Source organism: Dromiciops gliroides, chromosome 3 (assembly GCF_019393635.1).
Source record: "Dromiciops gliroides isolate mDroGli1 chromosome 3, mDroGli1.pri, whole genome shotgun sequence".
Classification (NCBI taxonomy): domain Eukaryota; kingdom Metazoa; phylum Chordata; class Mammalia; order Microbiotheria; family Microbiotheriidae; genus Dromiciops; species Dromiciops gliroides.
In genome coordinates, this window is record NC_057863.1 from 613,012,772 (window position 1) to 613,029,590 (window position 16,819).

The window sequence follows — 16,819 nt, forward strand, 5'->3', positions numbered from 1 at the left end:
TTTCCAGCAGTCCCTCCTAATTCTAATGCCCTCTCTCTCTCTCTTTCTTTTTTTAGTGAGGCACTTGGAGTTAAGTGACTTGCCCAGGGTCACACAGCTAGTAAGTGTTAAGTGTTTGAGGCCAGATTTGAACTCAGGTACTCCTGACTCCAGGGCCGGTGCTCTATCCACTGCGCCACCTAGCCGCCCCACCTTCTCTCTTTTAAAATTTTTCCCTTTTTCTTGTATATAGCTTATTTGTATATATTAGTTTCCTTGTTGTCTTCCCCCATTAGATTATGAGCTCCTTGAAGGCAGGGACTAGCTTTCCTTTTTTTTTTTTTTTTTTTTTTTTTTAATGTTCAGTGCTTAGCACAGTGCCTCGTACCTAGTAGGTACTTGGGAAGTGTTTATTGATTGATTATTGACTGACAGGTCGACATACCATTTCCCTACCCAGTAAACTCCATTGTTTGGCTATCATCATCTCCAGAATCAACCATTAAATGCTTTGTTTGGGGCATGGCCACATTCTGCTTTTCTATTTTCCTTTTACTTTCCTGTACATACCCTCTTGGCCCCAGTGGCACAGGCTTTCATGCCTCCTCATTCTGCCTTCTCCTTGGTTGTCCTTCCTACCTGGAAGGCTCTTTCTCTTCCCTCCACTCTCTGCCTTGTCTGACAGTTCCACTTTGTCCAGGAACCCTTTCCTCTCCAACCCCCACTGCTTTCCCTCTGAGGGGACCTCCTAGTTACATTAGTTACACTGTCCTCCTAAGAGTTACACTTCCTAGTTACACTTGTCTTTGTCTTGGTTGTGCATCATTATTTTTGTGTATGTCGTCTCTCCCTTTAGAATGGAAGAATCTTGAGGTAGTGATCCTGTTTTTGCCTTGCTTCATACCCCCTAGTAGTTATCATAAGCACTTAATAATGTTTGTTGACTATTGACTATTTTTATTCACTTCCCTTTTGGTACTTGCTTACTATTTGTTTCTGAATATATCCCTCTTCCCCCCCTGACTCAGTGACCCATCCCTTACTTATAACAGAGATTAAAAATAGAATGCACTCCCCCCCCCAATCCATTCATCAGTAGTAGCTGACACATTAATCATGATTGGTGTTGTTTGCAATATTCCACACCCGTAGCTCCAGACTTCTGTGGAGAAGGGAGAGCTGCTCAGGTCTGAGGGCAATGACCAGCTTCAGTCTGGGTGTTTCATGTCATCCTAGTCATTGCATATATTGTTTTCTTGGTTCTGCTGACTTTAGTCTGTGCTAGTTAATAGATTCCTTTCTCTGCTTCTCTGGGCTCTCCATGGACTATGGGTCCATGCCGTTACATTTTGCATGATGATTTGTTGAGTGAGTCATATCTATTACTTTTCTATGGGACCACATAGAGTGAGATTATAGCTCCAGTATTAGTAAGAGTCCTGAGAATGGTAAATCTGTATTAAACACTACTCCCTGCTTGTGGGCAAATCCTACAAGAATGGATAGCTTGTAGAAGTTAGATGTCAGGGGCATATCATTTATCCCATTGAATGGGTGGCTGTGAGAAAATCTTCATGTCACAGGGTGCTCCATGTCTGGGTGTGCCTGGGAGCATTCGTTGTGCTTATTATATGTTTCTGAGGTTGCTGGGGGTCATTGTCACAAGGCCCTTTTGAAGAAAGAATGATCCCACTATTTGGATCTCCATTTTGCCAGCTTGGAAAGAGAGCCTCAAAGAGGTATAGTGATTTAACTGAGGTCACCCACATGGTGACCTGTGGGATCTGGTCTCTGCATCCAATGTTCTTTCTATAGCTGCCCATATATGCCACTTGCTCTAGGTATCCGGTAGGATGTAAACTACTGGAAGGTGGGCACAGTTTATTGTTTTGTCTTATTGTCAGCACCTTGCATAGTGCCTTGCACATAGTAGGTGTTTAATCAACGCTTATTGGGTTGGAACTGTTGGCCAGCAGTTTCTACCAAAGAACATTGAAAGTATTTTCCATTAGTATTGCATTTCTACTAATCTGTATGGTGATAAATCTAGATTGCAAGAGGAGGAACCGTAGACCACATTTATTAGTAATGCTGCAAGCTTCAGATGCATCATTGTTCATGAAGCATTGTGTAGTGAGTGTTTGAACATAGAAGATCTGGGTTCAAATACTGGTTCTCTCACTAACTCCAAGCATTCTGGGCCTCAGTTTCCTTCATTGTAAAATGAGGAAATTTGCTTAGGTGATTTCTAGGGACCCTTGCAACTCTTGATCCTGTGTCACCCAGCCCTATGTATCTGGTTGCCTTCTCTAATTTTTACAAATGGTATAGTAATCTTACTTTATTATTTTTTTTTGATAGACCCCTTATCCCTCTGGACAGAATGCAGCTCCAACCACATTGGTGTATCCCCAAGCCCCTCAGACAATGAACTCACAGCCTCAAACCCGCTCTCCGGTAAGTGAATATAAACTAGTTCCAAGTAGATTTCTCTATCGCCTTTTGTCTGGTTTTTGTGTACAGTAGCTTGGTGTTTCTCTCCAAAATAGTTTCACGGAATTCTGGAAGTTTGTTCCAAAGTGTTTGTTCCTACTGGTTTGCATTGCATTTTCAGAGCCCTCCCCATTGGAACATTTCATTTAAAATTTTGTGTCCCCCCCAAAAAAAAGGGAGAAGACGGATTTCTTTCCATCCACTTCTCTAGCTCAGTAACGTGGTTTCTTTTTAGTATACTTGCATTCAAATTCACCTCATTTCAGTACTTTACCCATTAGTAGTATTTTTCAGTAGCAGAGAAAGAAGCAAGGCGACTTAGAAAAGTCAGTTTGATTTTTGTAACTGCACTGTCAGTCTCCAGTGTTCTAGGGAGGAAGATTTGTGAATCAGTGTCAGTGAATCAGTTGTAACCATTTTAACAGTACGGCCATGTATGTATATGCTGGTACAGCTGAGTATAGCTGTTTGGTTGGGTGTTAAGCCAGTTGGCATCCAAATATAAGATCTCTTCTCCAGCTCTCGTTTTTGCTGAGTGCATTGGGTTCCTTAGCGACTGAGAGCACTCCCAGAGTTCAGGCTCCTTTTCCCACTGGTTCATAGGGAATCCTGGAAGCTGTCCATTCTCTGGACGTTTTTCTGCCCTGCCCTGCCCTGCCCTGCCCTGCCCTGCATGATTAGCTTTGGCTAGAAAGCGCTTCTGCAGCATCTCACGTTTAACCCTCTTTATGCATCACCTCTGTGATTCCACAGCATGGCCCCAAGGACAGAAGAGGCAAGATCTTCGTTTGGCTCCCACGCCTATGCTTGTAGGGAAAAGGGAAACTCACAATGCGAGCTCCCATTCTTTTTTGTTTCATGTGGATTGAAAATTAGTGGAAGGTGCCATAGATCAGACTCTTTTCAGTATTTAGCTTACTGGGAGAATACAGACTGCATTGAGAACTTTTATCACTCTCTTGTCAAAGTTCCCCATCCCTTCTTCTCTGATAGCAGCTCTTAGCCTGTGGGTCTCACTGAGCTGTGGGAGAGTAATCTCTAAGAGTAAAGGGGGTGGTGAGGATGTGGGGTGGGTGGTCAGGCTCAGTGGCCCATTTAATTCTTCACCTCTCTACTGAAATTGCCAACAAGGTGGCCAATGGAAGCTCAATCCTGAGAGTGGTTTTGGATGCGGATACTGGACCCCTTTGGAATGGGACGGAGATCCCACCATTTCATTTCACATAGGCCCCAGTTCTAATCATTAGCCCGGAACAATGATGTTAAACTTTCATAAACAGTAAGTGAGTACTATGGTCCTCTTCTCCCCCTCTTTTTTTTAAACTGTTGAAAAGCAAGAGTAAGTTTACATGGTTAGAACTGGAGCAAAACCTGACTGAAGAGCTGCATCTCTAAACCAGTTTTTTTGACAGCCCAGCAGAACAGTGCCAATACATTGCACAGACAACTGGAAGAGGAGGAAGGTTTTGGAACAGACTCCCGTTTACAGGTCCTTGGCTGGAAGAGGCTGGATAAAATACTGCATTGTAAGCAATATAACAAACTGTACTTCTTGCAGGCAGCAGTGCCCTTGGCACGATTCTTTTTTTTTTTTTCCTTTCTTTTTTTTCTTTTTTTTTTTTTGACCACATCCATTTATTGGCTGATCTACAGAAATGCACTGATTGCTTCCTCCCTGAAAGTATAACAGACCATGGCAGTTTCTGCCAGGCTTAGTGGGAGAAGAATGAATGAATGCGGGTGGGTTTTCTCCATTGGTAATTAGATAGGAAGAATTTGGGAACTTTTTTAATGTAAAAAAAATTCAAAGGGATGGCATTTTCAGGTCTATTTGATTCAAAATGCAAATTATAAGTATTTTCCCATTATTTTATTAAATATCAAGGGGGAAATTGTCTGCAGTTGTTCAGCCATTTTCTGTGGTCGTAAACTTTATTTTTTTTTAAACTATCCTCTATGCAATTTTTGCCATCCGCTCTGCTAGTGACCATTACCACCCCCATTACTAAAAACCACACATATAACATTCCATTTACATGCTCCCAAAACAAGTGCAAGACTAGCTGGCCCCAAACTACTCTTGCTTATTGTTTTGGGTTTGATTTATTTGATTTCATTTGTGATGGTGCCGGGAGGGGAAAGCAAGGGTGAGGAAAATTTCTGGATTGCATTTTTGACATCCTGGGCTTCCATAGTCTAGTCTCATTTACCCCACAGCGAGCCCCACTGGTGTGGAGAGGTAAGCTGTCCCGCTCAGGAAGTGACCCTAACCCTGCTTTGTAGAGTGGCCAGAGCTCACTCCATTCTATTTCTGCATTAATGGGCCATTGGCAATTGCACACCCGCGGCTCTTCTGTTCTTCCCTGGACGGCTGCCTTTGCAATCCAACTGGCTTCAAGTGTCCCCCCCACCCCAACCCCCAAATCCATCTTTGTGGCATTATTTCTATTTGAGACCAAGAGGCTCCTATTTGAATTCTAACTTGGGGAAATTCTGGGCGTTTTTTGGGTTTTTTTTTTTTTGTGTGTGTGTTGTTTTTTTTTAATACTGGTAAGCCCAAATATAATTTGTCAATTTACCCTTGTTTCTTATTGTCACATCAAAACTCCAAATAGTAGTTTATTTTCAATTTGTCCAATGTAGTCAGACTACTGAAAGCGTACTGGGGGAGAGGGGAGCATCATGGCTTTTGTAATACTCTGTGGTTCTTTTAAAATGCTATGGTTCAGTGTGCCAAATTGACATCAACATATGTTGGCCATGCCTAGTTGCCAACCTTGCACAAAAGGGTGTGAGCGAGAGAGACCGTTAAGGGGGTGGGCGGCAGAAGCATTTTGATCCAGGCTTCACAGAAGGCTGCTTTCCTTTATATCTACTATCTTTTCCATCTAAAGACAAAGCCAAATGAAACTAAAGTTTCGACTTTTATTATGAGCCAGCAGCGACTACAGTTTGTTCTGTTGCTTACAGCTACCCGTAGGATAACAAATATTGTCAACCAAAATAAAAGCTCAATAGCCAATGGTGACTAGTGCAAAATAGACTAGGGTACTTTCCCACTAACTTAAAATTTTAATTCTTATTTTTATAACTTATTCCTTTTGCTCAGAGAAAATACCTTTTTAATGAGAAGGTTTTAACTTAAATGTTCAGCATTGATTTTAGAGCCTTAGAAATGGGACCTTTCTGTGGAACAGTGATAAGACAGGTACTACTGCTGTCAGGTGAAGTTGTTTACAATGGGGCTTCCCTTCTACCCCCCATCCCCTCCCTCATCAATATTTGAGTTGGGAGCAGTTGTCTTCCCTCCTTTGTTAATGGCTAACACAGGTTATGTTGCCCATACTGGAAGTCTGTCTTTAAGGCAGACATAAGATGTGGGTTTTTTGTTCGTTTGTTTTTTTCACAAATCAGAAATGGAAAAATCATGATAAGGCTATATATCCTTTTGAGATGATAACCTCCTGCAAGAATAACCACTTGTGTGAGGGACCCCCATTCTGAAATAGCACAATATTCCCATTAACACAGAGGGAAGTCATTCCCACCCCCTTTTAAACACATAGATTAGAGAAGGAGTTTATTAATATCCTTCTACATCTATTCAAAACACACTCACTTAGACATTGCTTACCAGGAAGATGGGTGACATTTTAGCTTATTAAGTGAATTCTGCATTGAACTTTCGGTGACATTAGTCGTCTGACACACTGTGGATTTGTGTTTTGATGAAATTGGTTGGAATCATTCTACAGGCCACTTTTCTGTCAGAAGAAGGGGTTGAAAGACATTCTCTTAGGTCCTTTCCACTCTGACATTCTAGGATTCAAATGGCAGCCTGGGGAAAAGAGCATTTCTGGGGTCTTACAAATTGTTAAAGAGTGTGTGATCTCTTTTATTGGGATTAAGTTACCCCTTAGTACACTGTTTCCTATTTCTGGGAAGAATTTGTATACAGTAAACCAGAATCATTGTAGACTTGGGGTGCTCAGACAAATGAAACCATGGTCTTTCATGCCTTAGGGTAATAGAAAGGAGCCAGCTTTCCTACTTTATTTTTCCATTTTACTTTTGAAAGGGGTGACTTTATCAATGACTTAGCAACTGGGCAATGGAGCTATGTTGCAGCTTCCACATTTTGTCTTGTTCTTCCTCATAAGAAACTGCTGTGTACATTGGGACCTGTTTTGTCACTGAGATATAATTGGTCTGAGAATGAAGTATCAAAATTTCCTTGATGGAAGACATGTTTCTTGTGTCGTAAGTTAGGGAAATGTGAGGAATGACAATGTGAATTACTCCTGTCAGACACTCCTCAGGTTGGCAGAAAAATTATATTTTACTCTCTTTTGGTTAGTGTCAATGATAGCTGGTGATAAGCATGCACACAGGGTGTTTTGCCACTGTGCATAAACATGAGTTGTGGGCTTAGATTTCACACGGTGTGTTTAATTGCTTGGCCCTCTTCCAATAGTATCTTCACTCATTCTTGTGGAAGACTGATGCTCACTGGTTGTTTGCCTGGATGTGCCTTGCTGATATGCTTAACTAGTTCCTTTGATTTATGCTTGGATGGTTGTATTATAATATCAAATATTATTTGCTTCCCCCCTGCACTCCAAACAAACACTAGAAAGGATTTATTCATGACGTGTGAAGTGCCAAACGTTCTTCACCTTTAGCTATTGAGGGACTAGAACATGTTTAGCCTTAGATAAAGACTAAGGCACATTCCTCTGACACGTTTCATGTGTGGAATTGGGTACCTTAATGAACCGTTCTGCTGTGTTGCAGCCTCAGAGCATCTCTCACTTCCTCCAGCTCTGATTGAAGTCTTGTTTGGTACATAAAGCATTCTTGCTGTTCATTTGCTTGGCCTAATAACCCAGCCCTTCCAGCTTTCTTATGCACTGTACCCACATTTTTAAGATGACTATAAGAAAGCCCATGACATAGCAAGTGGCTTCACGTGTTTCTCTGCAGGTTCTTAAACAAGACCCTGTTAATCACAATGGTGTTAACCTGTGGAATCCTAGTACCTGCCTCTCACTGTCCTGCAGCAAAGCTTTGACTGTTTGCGTGTTTCAGTTTTTTGTTTTTTTGTGTTTTTTTTTTCTTTGTGGGTTTTTTGTTTTGTTTTTTGGCAGATTGTGTGACATTTTGGTTTTTGTTGTGGTGTTTCTGACTCTTTGTGCCTTTCCTTTTGTGTTTGTCTTCTCCCTCCTTTTCTCAGTTTGCAGCGGGGCCTCGACCTGCCCATCATCAGGTACTGTACCCTTGCCCCTTTCACTTCAATCTTAACTAATGGGCTGGGGCTTTTTAACAGCTGCTAATTCTTAGAATGCTGCCATCTAACAGGGAGGCCTCCCTGCCCCCCTTTGTCAGCTTTTGATCAGCCTGCTTACCTGAATCATACTGCAGAGTTTGCAGGTAGAAATTGCCCTTTGTTTTGATGGAAATGATTCAGATTTCAATTGAGATTGCCTTTTAAATTTTTCAAAGATTCAGTCATAAAAATTGTTATGGTTTAGCTACTTGAAGAAGAAACTTCATTGAACGGTACAGGCAACATTCTAAGGGTTCTCTATTACACGCTGATGTAACAATATTAACATATAGAGGAAAGACCCATGATGTTTCTAAATTCACTCAGCTTTAATTACTAACTTAGATTTTATAACAAACTTTTAATAGTAATATAGTTTCATTTTTACTTGAATTACTTTTTAGAACATATACAATATTATTTTATAATTAAATTTTTTGACTGCTCAATTTTTAATTAAAATAATTATTGAATAAACAAGTTTAAAATGGCTTAGATTATAACAGATCATTTAGCACACTACTCTTAGAAACCCTTGAATAAAAAGAATTGCTTTGCATATTGCTTTTTATATATTTAAGGCACCATTTAGAGGGGAAGCACTTTCTTTCTCATAGAGAACAGTACTATCTATCTTTCAAAGTCACTTGTCCAGGTAACGTTTATGTCAAAAAGAGTTTTGGAAATGCCTACTGGTGTTTGCTAACCTTCTGTGCTGTATTTGTTAGTCATTGTTAGAGAAGAGGTTGCCTTGATGAAAGGATTTCATACTTTAAACTGCAGAGCAGTGGGAATTAAAAGATTGTCCCTGTACTCATGAAGTCTAAGAACAGTGTGTATAAGACATAGGCACCAAAATAGGAAAGACCAATTGGGACCATTGGGCCAAATGGAATCTGGAGTAGTTACTGGCGCCTCCTTGGGTGACAGTGTCTGAAATTAGAGCCTGGAGACTTGTTCTGAATCCTTCTGACCCTTATGAGGGGCGTCTAGGGAGTGCCACAATGCCCAGAGCACAAGACTGGCAATTAGGAAGACTCCTCTTCCTGAGTTCAAATTGGGCCTCAGACACTACTAGCTGTGTGACCCTGGGCAGGTCACTTCACCCTTTTCACCTCAGTTCATTATCTGTAAAATGGGCCGGAGAAGGGTATGGCAAATCACTCCACTAGCTCTGCCAAGAAAACTCCCAGTTGGGTCACCAAGAGTCAGACATGACTGAAAAATGACTAAACAACAACTACCCTTATGAACTTTGTGTCTTCGAGCAAGATGTTCAATTTTTCTCATCTGTAAAACAGGAGTGATGATACGTGTGGTCTCTTCCTCACAGGATTGTTGTGGGAAGTAAAGGAGATAATGTATGAAAAGTGCTTTGGAAATCTTAAATGGAAGCCCCATGATAAACAGCAGATATTCTTTTTGTTTATAAGGAAAATAAACTAATGATGCTTGAGAATGAAGAAACCAGTTTTGATGATAGAGATAAAAAGTGGAGTAATTGATCCACGACTAAATAATACCAGCATTTGTTGTAAGGGTTGAAAAGCACTTTCCATGTATTATTTCACGTGAGCTTCATAAGAACCCTGTGATGGCTACGTCATCATCCTCGTTTTACAAGTGAGGAAGCCGAGCCAGAGGTTAGGTTACGTGCCCAAGGTCCAAGAGCTTTGAAGTGTCTGAGGCAGAATTCAGACCCGGGTCTGTCTGAGTGCCGTGTCATTGTGCCATCTTGCTGCCCCAAAAGCAGGAATTTTTTGATGTTGTTTATATGAGAAAAACCCCAAACATTTTAGCAACCCCAGTGCTCTTCTAGAAAAGAAGAGAGAGTTTACTTTTGTAGTTTTTATTCTTGTTTCTAGGAATATAAGATTGCGAGCTGAAATGGGCCTTAGAGATCAGTACTTACAGTAGCCAAAGGCAGCTAAGGTCCACTGAACTGAACTGACCAACCACACCAAGCCCCACGGTGGTAGAACCTGGATTAGAATCTTTGGTTTAAGGACTGCAAATCCCCTGCTTTAATTGACGCGCTTAAATTCATTTGGCTTTATTTTTGTCCATTTTATGGTTTCATTTTTTTTTCCCAATAATCAAAAAAGAGTAATTCACGTCCTTTTCCTAACTCAAAAGGTGGGATTTTTCACAATGAATGAAATAGTCACATAATCTTCAAGGCCCGTAAAGGTCCTCTCTTTAAGTATACCTGCTGTCCTCTTTCCCCATCTCTTCAGTTGGAGCTGTGAGAAGGCAGAGGTCGCGGTATCGTGCAAGTACCTGGGAGCAAGGAATTATGAATCCGGAGGGTTTTCTCCTCTGGGTCATTGTCCTTTGTACTTTGCTTGACTTTAAAGCTGTTTGGCAGCTTTAAGGAACTCCTGAATACACATCCTGTCTCTGTGAGACATGTTGTGAGACCTTTTCTGATACCCCAAGTTACAGAGAGTTGGGGATCCACTTGGGTGTAGGTGTTTCCACAACCTGACTTGGCTGTATTAATGCAGTTACAACCTGGGGGTGGTGGGTGAGGACAGAGAAACTTACAGTATAATTGGAGGGCAGGGGGAGGCATGACATGCAAACTACTCAGTATAAACAAGATATAGGGAAAGGACAAATTAAGGGTAAACGTAGAGCGAAGGCACTGTGATGAAGGAGGACCAGCAAGGGTTTTTGTGGAAGGTGGGGCTTGAAGGAAGCCAGAGAAGCCAGGAAGTGGAGGTGATGAGGCATGGGTGACCGCCAGTGACAATGCCCAGTGTCACTGGGTCCTACAGTAGTGGAGGGGAGTGGAAAGGAGAAGGGCTTGCAAACCCAAACAGAGGGGTTTTAGATTGGGGGCTAGAGGTGCTAGGAAGTCTCTGGAGTCTCTGATGGGGACAGTGAGATGAGACCTGCAGCATAGGAAGAGCACTTTGCCAGCACAGTGGAGACACCCGAGGCAGGGAGACCCGCTGGCCAGCTGTTTCAGACCAAGGCGACTGCACTGTCCAAGGAGAGGAGGCCAGTGCCAGGGATGGCGGGAAGGGACAATCAACTGGACCTGACCGCCGATTGGCTGTAAGTGAGACACAGTAAAGAGTCAAGGCCTGGGTGACTGAGAGTGAATTTCCCTTAATGGGGAAGTTATTAAAAGGGGAAGGATGTGGAGATAACAGTTCAGTTACATGGTGAGGTAAAGATGTCCACAGGAACTCTAGTTTGCGATGTTCTATCCCCATTCCCTCAGAAGAGATATCCACTGTTATGCATCACTTGATTTGTCCCCTAGACAGAAACCGTTTGAGGCAAGCTTTGTTAGGATTGTTTAAGTAGAGTCATAAGGGGGTTTTAAAGTTTGGGGGTAAATCAGAACCTTCGTCCTTGTAAGGACTGATAATGCACTAGGTAACAAACAGCCTGGGTGTCCCAGCACATGGGTGACAGAGCACCCAGGCAGAAAGAAACTTCCCTTACTGGGGTGCTGTGTGGGTTATATTATGAAAGGTAATTCTTAGGTCCACTTTCACAATAAAAACCATTTAGCACAAAGCTATGAAATCCAACGATGAATGACAGTGATGTGCTTTAAAAGTTCCTTGACCATTTCAGGGAACCAGGGGTGGTAGTGGGGGCGGGGGCCGATCTCTGGGAAGTGTTGATTCCAGAGCCCTCACTTCCTTTCCCCCACTGAGAAGGCCAGTGGACTCCAGAGATGAGGAAGTCAAAGAGAGGTAGAGGTAGAACAAGAAAGCCAAAAGATACATGGGACGGACCTAGAAGTCACTGCGAACATGAACAATTAGGCAAAACACACAAGGTGCAGGTGCACAGAGAGAAGGGAGACAACTTTACCCAAACCGTGCCCCCAGCCTTCCTAAGGGAAACTACACGGGATAGAAACTCTGCAGGGTCCTCATCATACAAGCTCCTAGGGTGTTGGTACCAAAGACAGTGGCTTTGCCACTGCACCCACGCCCAGGGAGGTCTTCTCCTGCTGAACTGGAACAATGGTGTGACCCCTAGGGCAGAGGGCAGCAATTCCTAATGCCTTTGGAGAGACTTTTCCTATCACTGGTTTGGATAAGAAACAGTTTTGAATTCGATTTTTTATGATTGTACTCTAGTTTACATAAAAAAACTGTTTATTTCAAGTGGCTTAACAACATGTTGATGTATTAATTGATGATACTATGTTTAGAAAAATATAATAATGGATAAAATTTTTAAGACCTTTTTTAAATCTCACATATCTAGGCAAATTTTGGATGAAGTTAAGTTAAAGCTAATAATGAAATTTAAAATAAGAATTGAGGAATTGAAGAATTGAGGGTTCTTTCTGAAGATTGAAGTCTGTGTAAGTCAAGGATGCAGTGCCCTAACTGCCTTCCCATTGACTCTGGGCTTGAGTGCATCAAGGAACACCCCCCACCCCCTTCCTTTTTTCAGGGATTCTTTAATCAGTCTGTCCTGGTCAGTATCACATTTGCAATTTGTAGAAAGGCAGGAAGTTTACATTTTAGCCTCCTTTGAAGTTGAAATAAGAAATCCAGAATACCTTTACATAGAAAATATTCTTGGCTCTGGAAGCCTATAGACCGACGTTTTAAAAAAATATCATAATTGGAAACAGAAAGGACAGAGAGTACACCCAGAGTTAAACAAATGCCGTTTTGGAATTGAAATTGCAGTTCACGTAGTTAATTTTATCTGTGCTCAGTGCAGTTTGTCTAGTTCTGGTTTAAAGTTACTTGTGTTCCTGTCCTTGTATTACTTCTGGATTACCCAATAGGGATCAGGTGCTGCTTATATACTTGGGTTAAGGAGTCAGCCTTGTCATCATGAAATAGGTCAGAGAATTGATTTTTAAGCTTGTTCCTAGAGCAAAAACATTTTGCAATATATTTCCCTATGTCTTAGTTTTGTTTACACACTGTTCACCAAACTCGATGACACAATTTCCTTAGCTCCATAAACAAATAGATCTTTAGCCAAAGCCAGAAAATGTTTGCCAGGGAGGAATAGTTTCTCTTGTGGCATATGTTGAAACTGGGTGTTATTTTTCTGCTGTCATTTTGCTTGGCTATTTTGAAGATATTCTCAAAGGTCTAGATGTGGGTCATGGTTGTCCATCATGGGCTGGCTTCACTAGTGACATCGAGGAGTATTGAAGAGATCACTTAATTAAGAAGCCAGAGTTCTAGGTTCTAGTTCTAACTTTGTCATGAATCAGTAATGGGACCACATAAAAGTCCCTTCTCTGCACCTGAGTTTCTACACCTATAGGATGAAGTTGATTTTAGTTGATCTTTCAGTCCCCCTTCTAAAAGCTGACACTCTTGTACCTATTTTTCTATTCACAAGTTAGCCATATTATCGTAAGCACTGGGAGAGACCTTAAAGGCCACATAGTCCAATGGAGAATTCTCTAAAACACGTAAGTGGCCCGTAGTCCTCTGCGTGTAGTGTTTGTGGAAGGGAGTAGGGGGGTGGCAGCCCTTGCCATTACACTTTTCTATTCTAAGTGTTAGGAAGGTTTTCCTTACATCAGCCTTAAATTTTCTACTTTATAACTTCTACCCATTGCTCCTAGTTCTTCTGCCTGGAACTGTACAGATAAAGTCGAATCCCTCTTCCAAACAACAACCCTTCACATGCCTGAAACCTCCTGGTTTTCACTCCCTTCTCTCTGGTCCTCATGCTCTGGAGGCCTTTTAGCACACCATTTTCCCTTCTCTGAATGTTCCCCATTTTGTGTTCTTTTTTGAAGAGCTATTTCTTTTCTAATAGATAGTTGTTTTTTCATTTACTGTAAGGGTATCCTAGGTCAGGGTAGGATGAAAAAAAGGCAGCTCAAGTGGAAATGAAGACATGTTAGAATATGGTTGCATACACTACATGCTTTATGTTTTTTTTTTTTTTTTTTGCAGGGCAGTGGGGGTTAAGTGACTTGCCCACGGTCACACAGCTAGTAAGTGTCAAGTGTCTGAGGCCGGATTTGAACTCAGGTCCTCCTGAATCCAGGGCCGGTGCTTTATCCACTGCGCCACCTAGCCGCCCCCCACTACATGCTTTATGAAAATAGGATTAGAATCAGGACTCCACTCTCTCCTGTGGAATACTAATTTTTGGTATGGTTCACGGCTCCGATGCAGTTGGTAATGGCAATCTATAGACTATGGAATTTACTCAGACTTCATTTAGTCCAACCACTTTATCTTACACATGAGGAAACTGAAGCCTGTAGTGGTGAAATGATGCACCCTTACCCCTAAGTCACAGAGCCAGCAAGAAGCTAAACTGGGACTGAATCCAGCTCTTTTGATAATGAATTTCAGATCAGAGATTTTTAATGGTAAGGGGCCTTAGAGATTATCTAGTCTAATCCTGTCACCTGACAGGTAAAGTTCCTGAGGCCTGGAGAGGATATTTACGTTGTTGTTGTTGTTGTTGTTGTTGTTGTTGTTGTTATTGGCGGGGCAGTGAGGGTTAAATGACTTACCCAGGGTCATCGAGCTGACCCTACTGAATCCAGGGCCAGTGCTTTATCCATTTCGCCACCTAGCTGTCCTGAGAGGATATTTACTTTGCCCAAAACTCCACCCAGGTTCCAGTTACTGTCAGGGTTGGGGTTCTAACTCCAGTTCTCTAGCCGAGTCAAATTCAGAATTCTTTACATGATCCTGTGATGCCTCCCATCTCATCTTCCCTTTTCTAACCTGTGCAGCAGAGTGCTGGTCATTACTCCCATACCGGGGTGGGGAAAACTGAGGTGAGATGGGAGTTCTTTCTCTTAGTCTCTGTAACCTAGTCTGATCAGGGATCTCACCCTAATAACAGCTCACGTTCATGTGGTGCATAAAGATTTACAAAGTTCTTTTTTCATAACAGCCTTGTAAAGAGTCTAAGACTTATTGTTGCCATTAAGCCAGAGAAGCAAATCATTTTCTCCAGAGCTACTGAGCATTCCAGTTAGAACTTGACTATGGGTCTTCCAACTCTGACCTTTATACACACTGGGATTTGCAAATCCTTTGTGTTTCCAGTGCCGCGATTGGCTGTGAGCAATCCCTGAATACAGAATTCTTTTTAAAAATGTATTGGGGGGGGGGAAGGGAGCAGCTAGGTGGCAGTGGTGGATAAAGCACTGTCCCTGGATTCAGGAGGACTTGAGTTCAAATCCAGCCTCAGACACTTGACACTGGTTGTGTGACCCTAGGCAAGTCACTTAACTGTCATTGCCCTGCCAAAAAAAGGTATGAGAGATAGAGACTGAACTTGGGATTCCATTGGTTTAAGACTTAAAACTCACTCTGTTAATGAAGATTATCATCTTCTCAGAGGTGAGATTTAAACCTAGGTCTTCCTGGCTTTGAAGCCAGCTTTCTATCCATCATACCACCAGTGGAGATAATAGTACTTAGCTGATCTACCTTCCAAGCTTCTTGTGCTAAAAATGTTCTGTAAACCACTAGGTGTAAGAGAAGCACAAGGAACCTTGGCTTCTACATCTGTGCTTTGCCCGAATCTTGCCAGTGAATCTCTTCACCTCTCAGGCTCACTTTGCTCATCTCTCAGAGTGTGGGGGTTCCAACAAGCATTTCAGCAGGATGGACCCATGTCCAGGGTTCATAGAGCAAAGGACAAAGGGTGCCTTGAGTCAGGCAGCTTTCCTTCTCTCAGATGATGGGACATGTTCACACAAATACAGACACAGTGGTGCGACAGGAAAGAAGAGAGTGAAATCCAGAAAGGCTTCCCTTTCTGGAGGAAGAGGAACATGAGCCTTAGGTGGCAGAGTGATGGGGATTCTCCAAGTTTGCCCTTGAGAGAGGAAATGGATTCAGATCTGATGCACCAGCTGTGCAGAATCTGGGAGGCCAAGGTCATCCTGGGGCACAAGGAGGCCACCGTGGCTGGAACATGGAGCAGATGCACTGAAGAGTCACACGGAGTGAACCTCCCGCAGTGGGAGGTTGGAAACAGACTGATGCCAGACTGTGAAGGCTCCTCTTTGCTTTTAGAGGCCCTGGTGAGTGCTCTAGGGTGCTTGAGCAGGGCAGTGGCCTGCTCAGATATGCTGGGAACAGCTTTCTGGAAGATGCACCACAGATTTGAGAGATGAGAAGATGGGACCCAAGCAGGACAGGCTTTAAAGGACTCTCTGCTTCTCTGAGCTAATTTCCATTCAAAATTTGGTGTGTATGATTTCTTTATTTCACTTGTAGTCCTTCTTCCAACTGCCCCTTCCAAAAACCCTGCCAGAATACCCAGAAATACACATGCTATCTTAGAGAAAACTAGGTATTTATGTAGAAATATTCGGTATTACTTTCTGGCTTCTATTATTTCAGAAAAAACCCTAATTTGTTCATTCACCAAACATTAATCCTTGTTATATGCAGAATGGATTGTGATAAACAATCAATAATAAAGGAGACATTGGTTTTTTGGTGGGGGAGGGGAGAAGCATGGCTGGCAAGTTCATTGGATGGGTGTTTCAGTACAAGAATGAAGATGACAAACAACGTAAAGGCAGCTCCTGGGCCCCACACTCCATGGGGTGGCTCCCCAAAGCCCCTCCAACCCCAGCTTCCCCAGGGAGAGATTGTCAGGAAAAACTAAGCCAACTTTTGAGCTGTCTAGAGAAGACAGCCTTTCAGACCTTGGGGGTTGGAGCTTCTCACAGCAAGTGGCTGTGTGCGCTTGAAGAGGAAAGGTAGATCATCCACCAGCAGCCTCAGGGTTGGGGTCCTCTCACCTCCCTGGGCTGCATCCCAAAGAAGCCTCGCTAACTGTAGGGGGTGGGCTGGGGCAGCCCATGAAATGGCCATGCCCACCAAGCCAGCCCCATGCCAGGGACCCCCAGGACACCCTGCTCACTCTGGGTCTGCATGACTTGGGGGACCTTGCCTCCTGGGTTACGTTTTTATTCAATTGAGAGAAGTAAAAACCGCATCTGACCGACAGGTGGAGGAGGGAATGAGTGAGGGGACGATGGTGCCATTTCGGGGCAAGGCAGGGTTCAGTTACCATCGC

The 16,819-nt window shown here is 42.7% G+C and overlaps 1 protein-coding gene across 33 annotated transcripts in view; it reads left to right on the forward strand.

Moving 5' to 3' along the window:
* Positions 1-16,819, forward strand: part of EIF4G3 (eukaryotic translation initiation factor 4 gamma 3) — a 378,410-nt gene that overhangs the window by 195,787 nt on the left and 165,804 nt on the right. For 18 of the 33 annotated variants that reach the window (XM_043990697.1, XM_043990692.1, XM_043990693.1 and 15 more), the window contains 3 exons: positions 2,341-2,436; positions 3,885-3,998; positions 7,706-7,738. In XM_043990697.1, the coding sequence (XP_043846632.1) occupies positions 2,407-2,436; positions 3,885-3,998; positions 7,706-7,738 (177 nt within the window). In that variant the 5' untranslated portion in view covers positions 2,341-2,406. Of the gene's footprint in view, positions 1-2,340; positions 2,437-3,872; positions 3,999-7,705; positions 7,739-16,819 lie in introns of those variants that run through there. The other 15 variants (XM_043990668.1, XM_043990671.1, XM_043990682.1 and 12 more) reach the window with 4 other exon arrangements.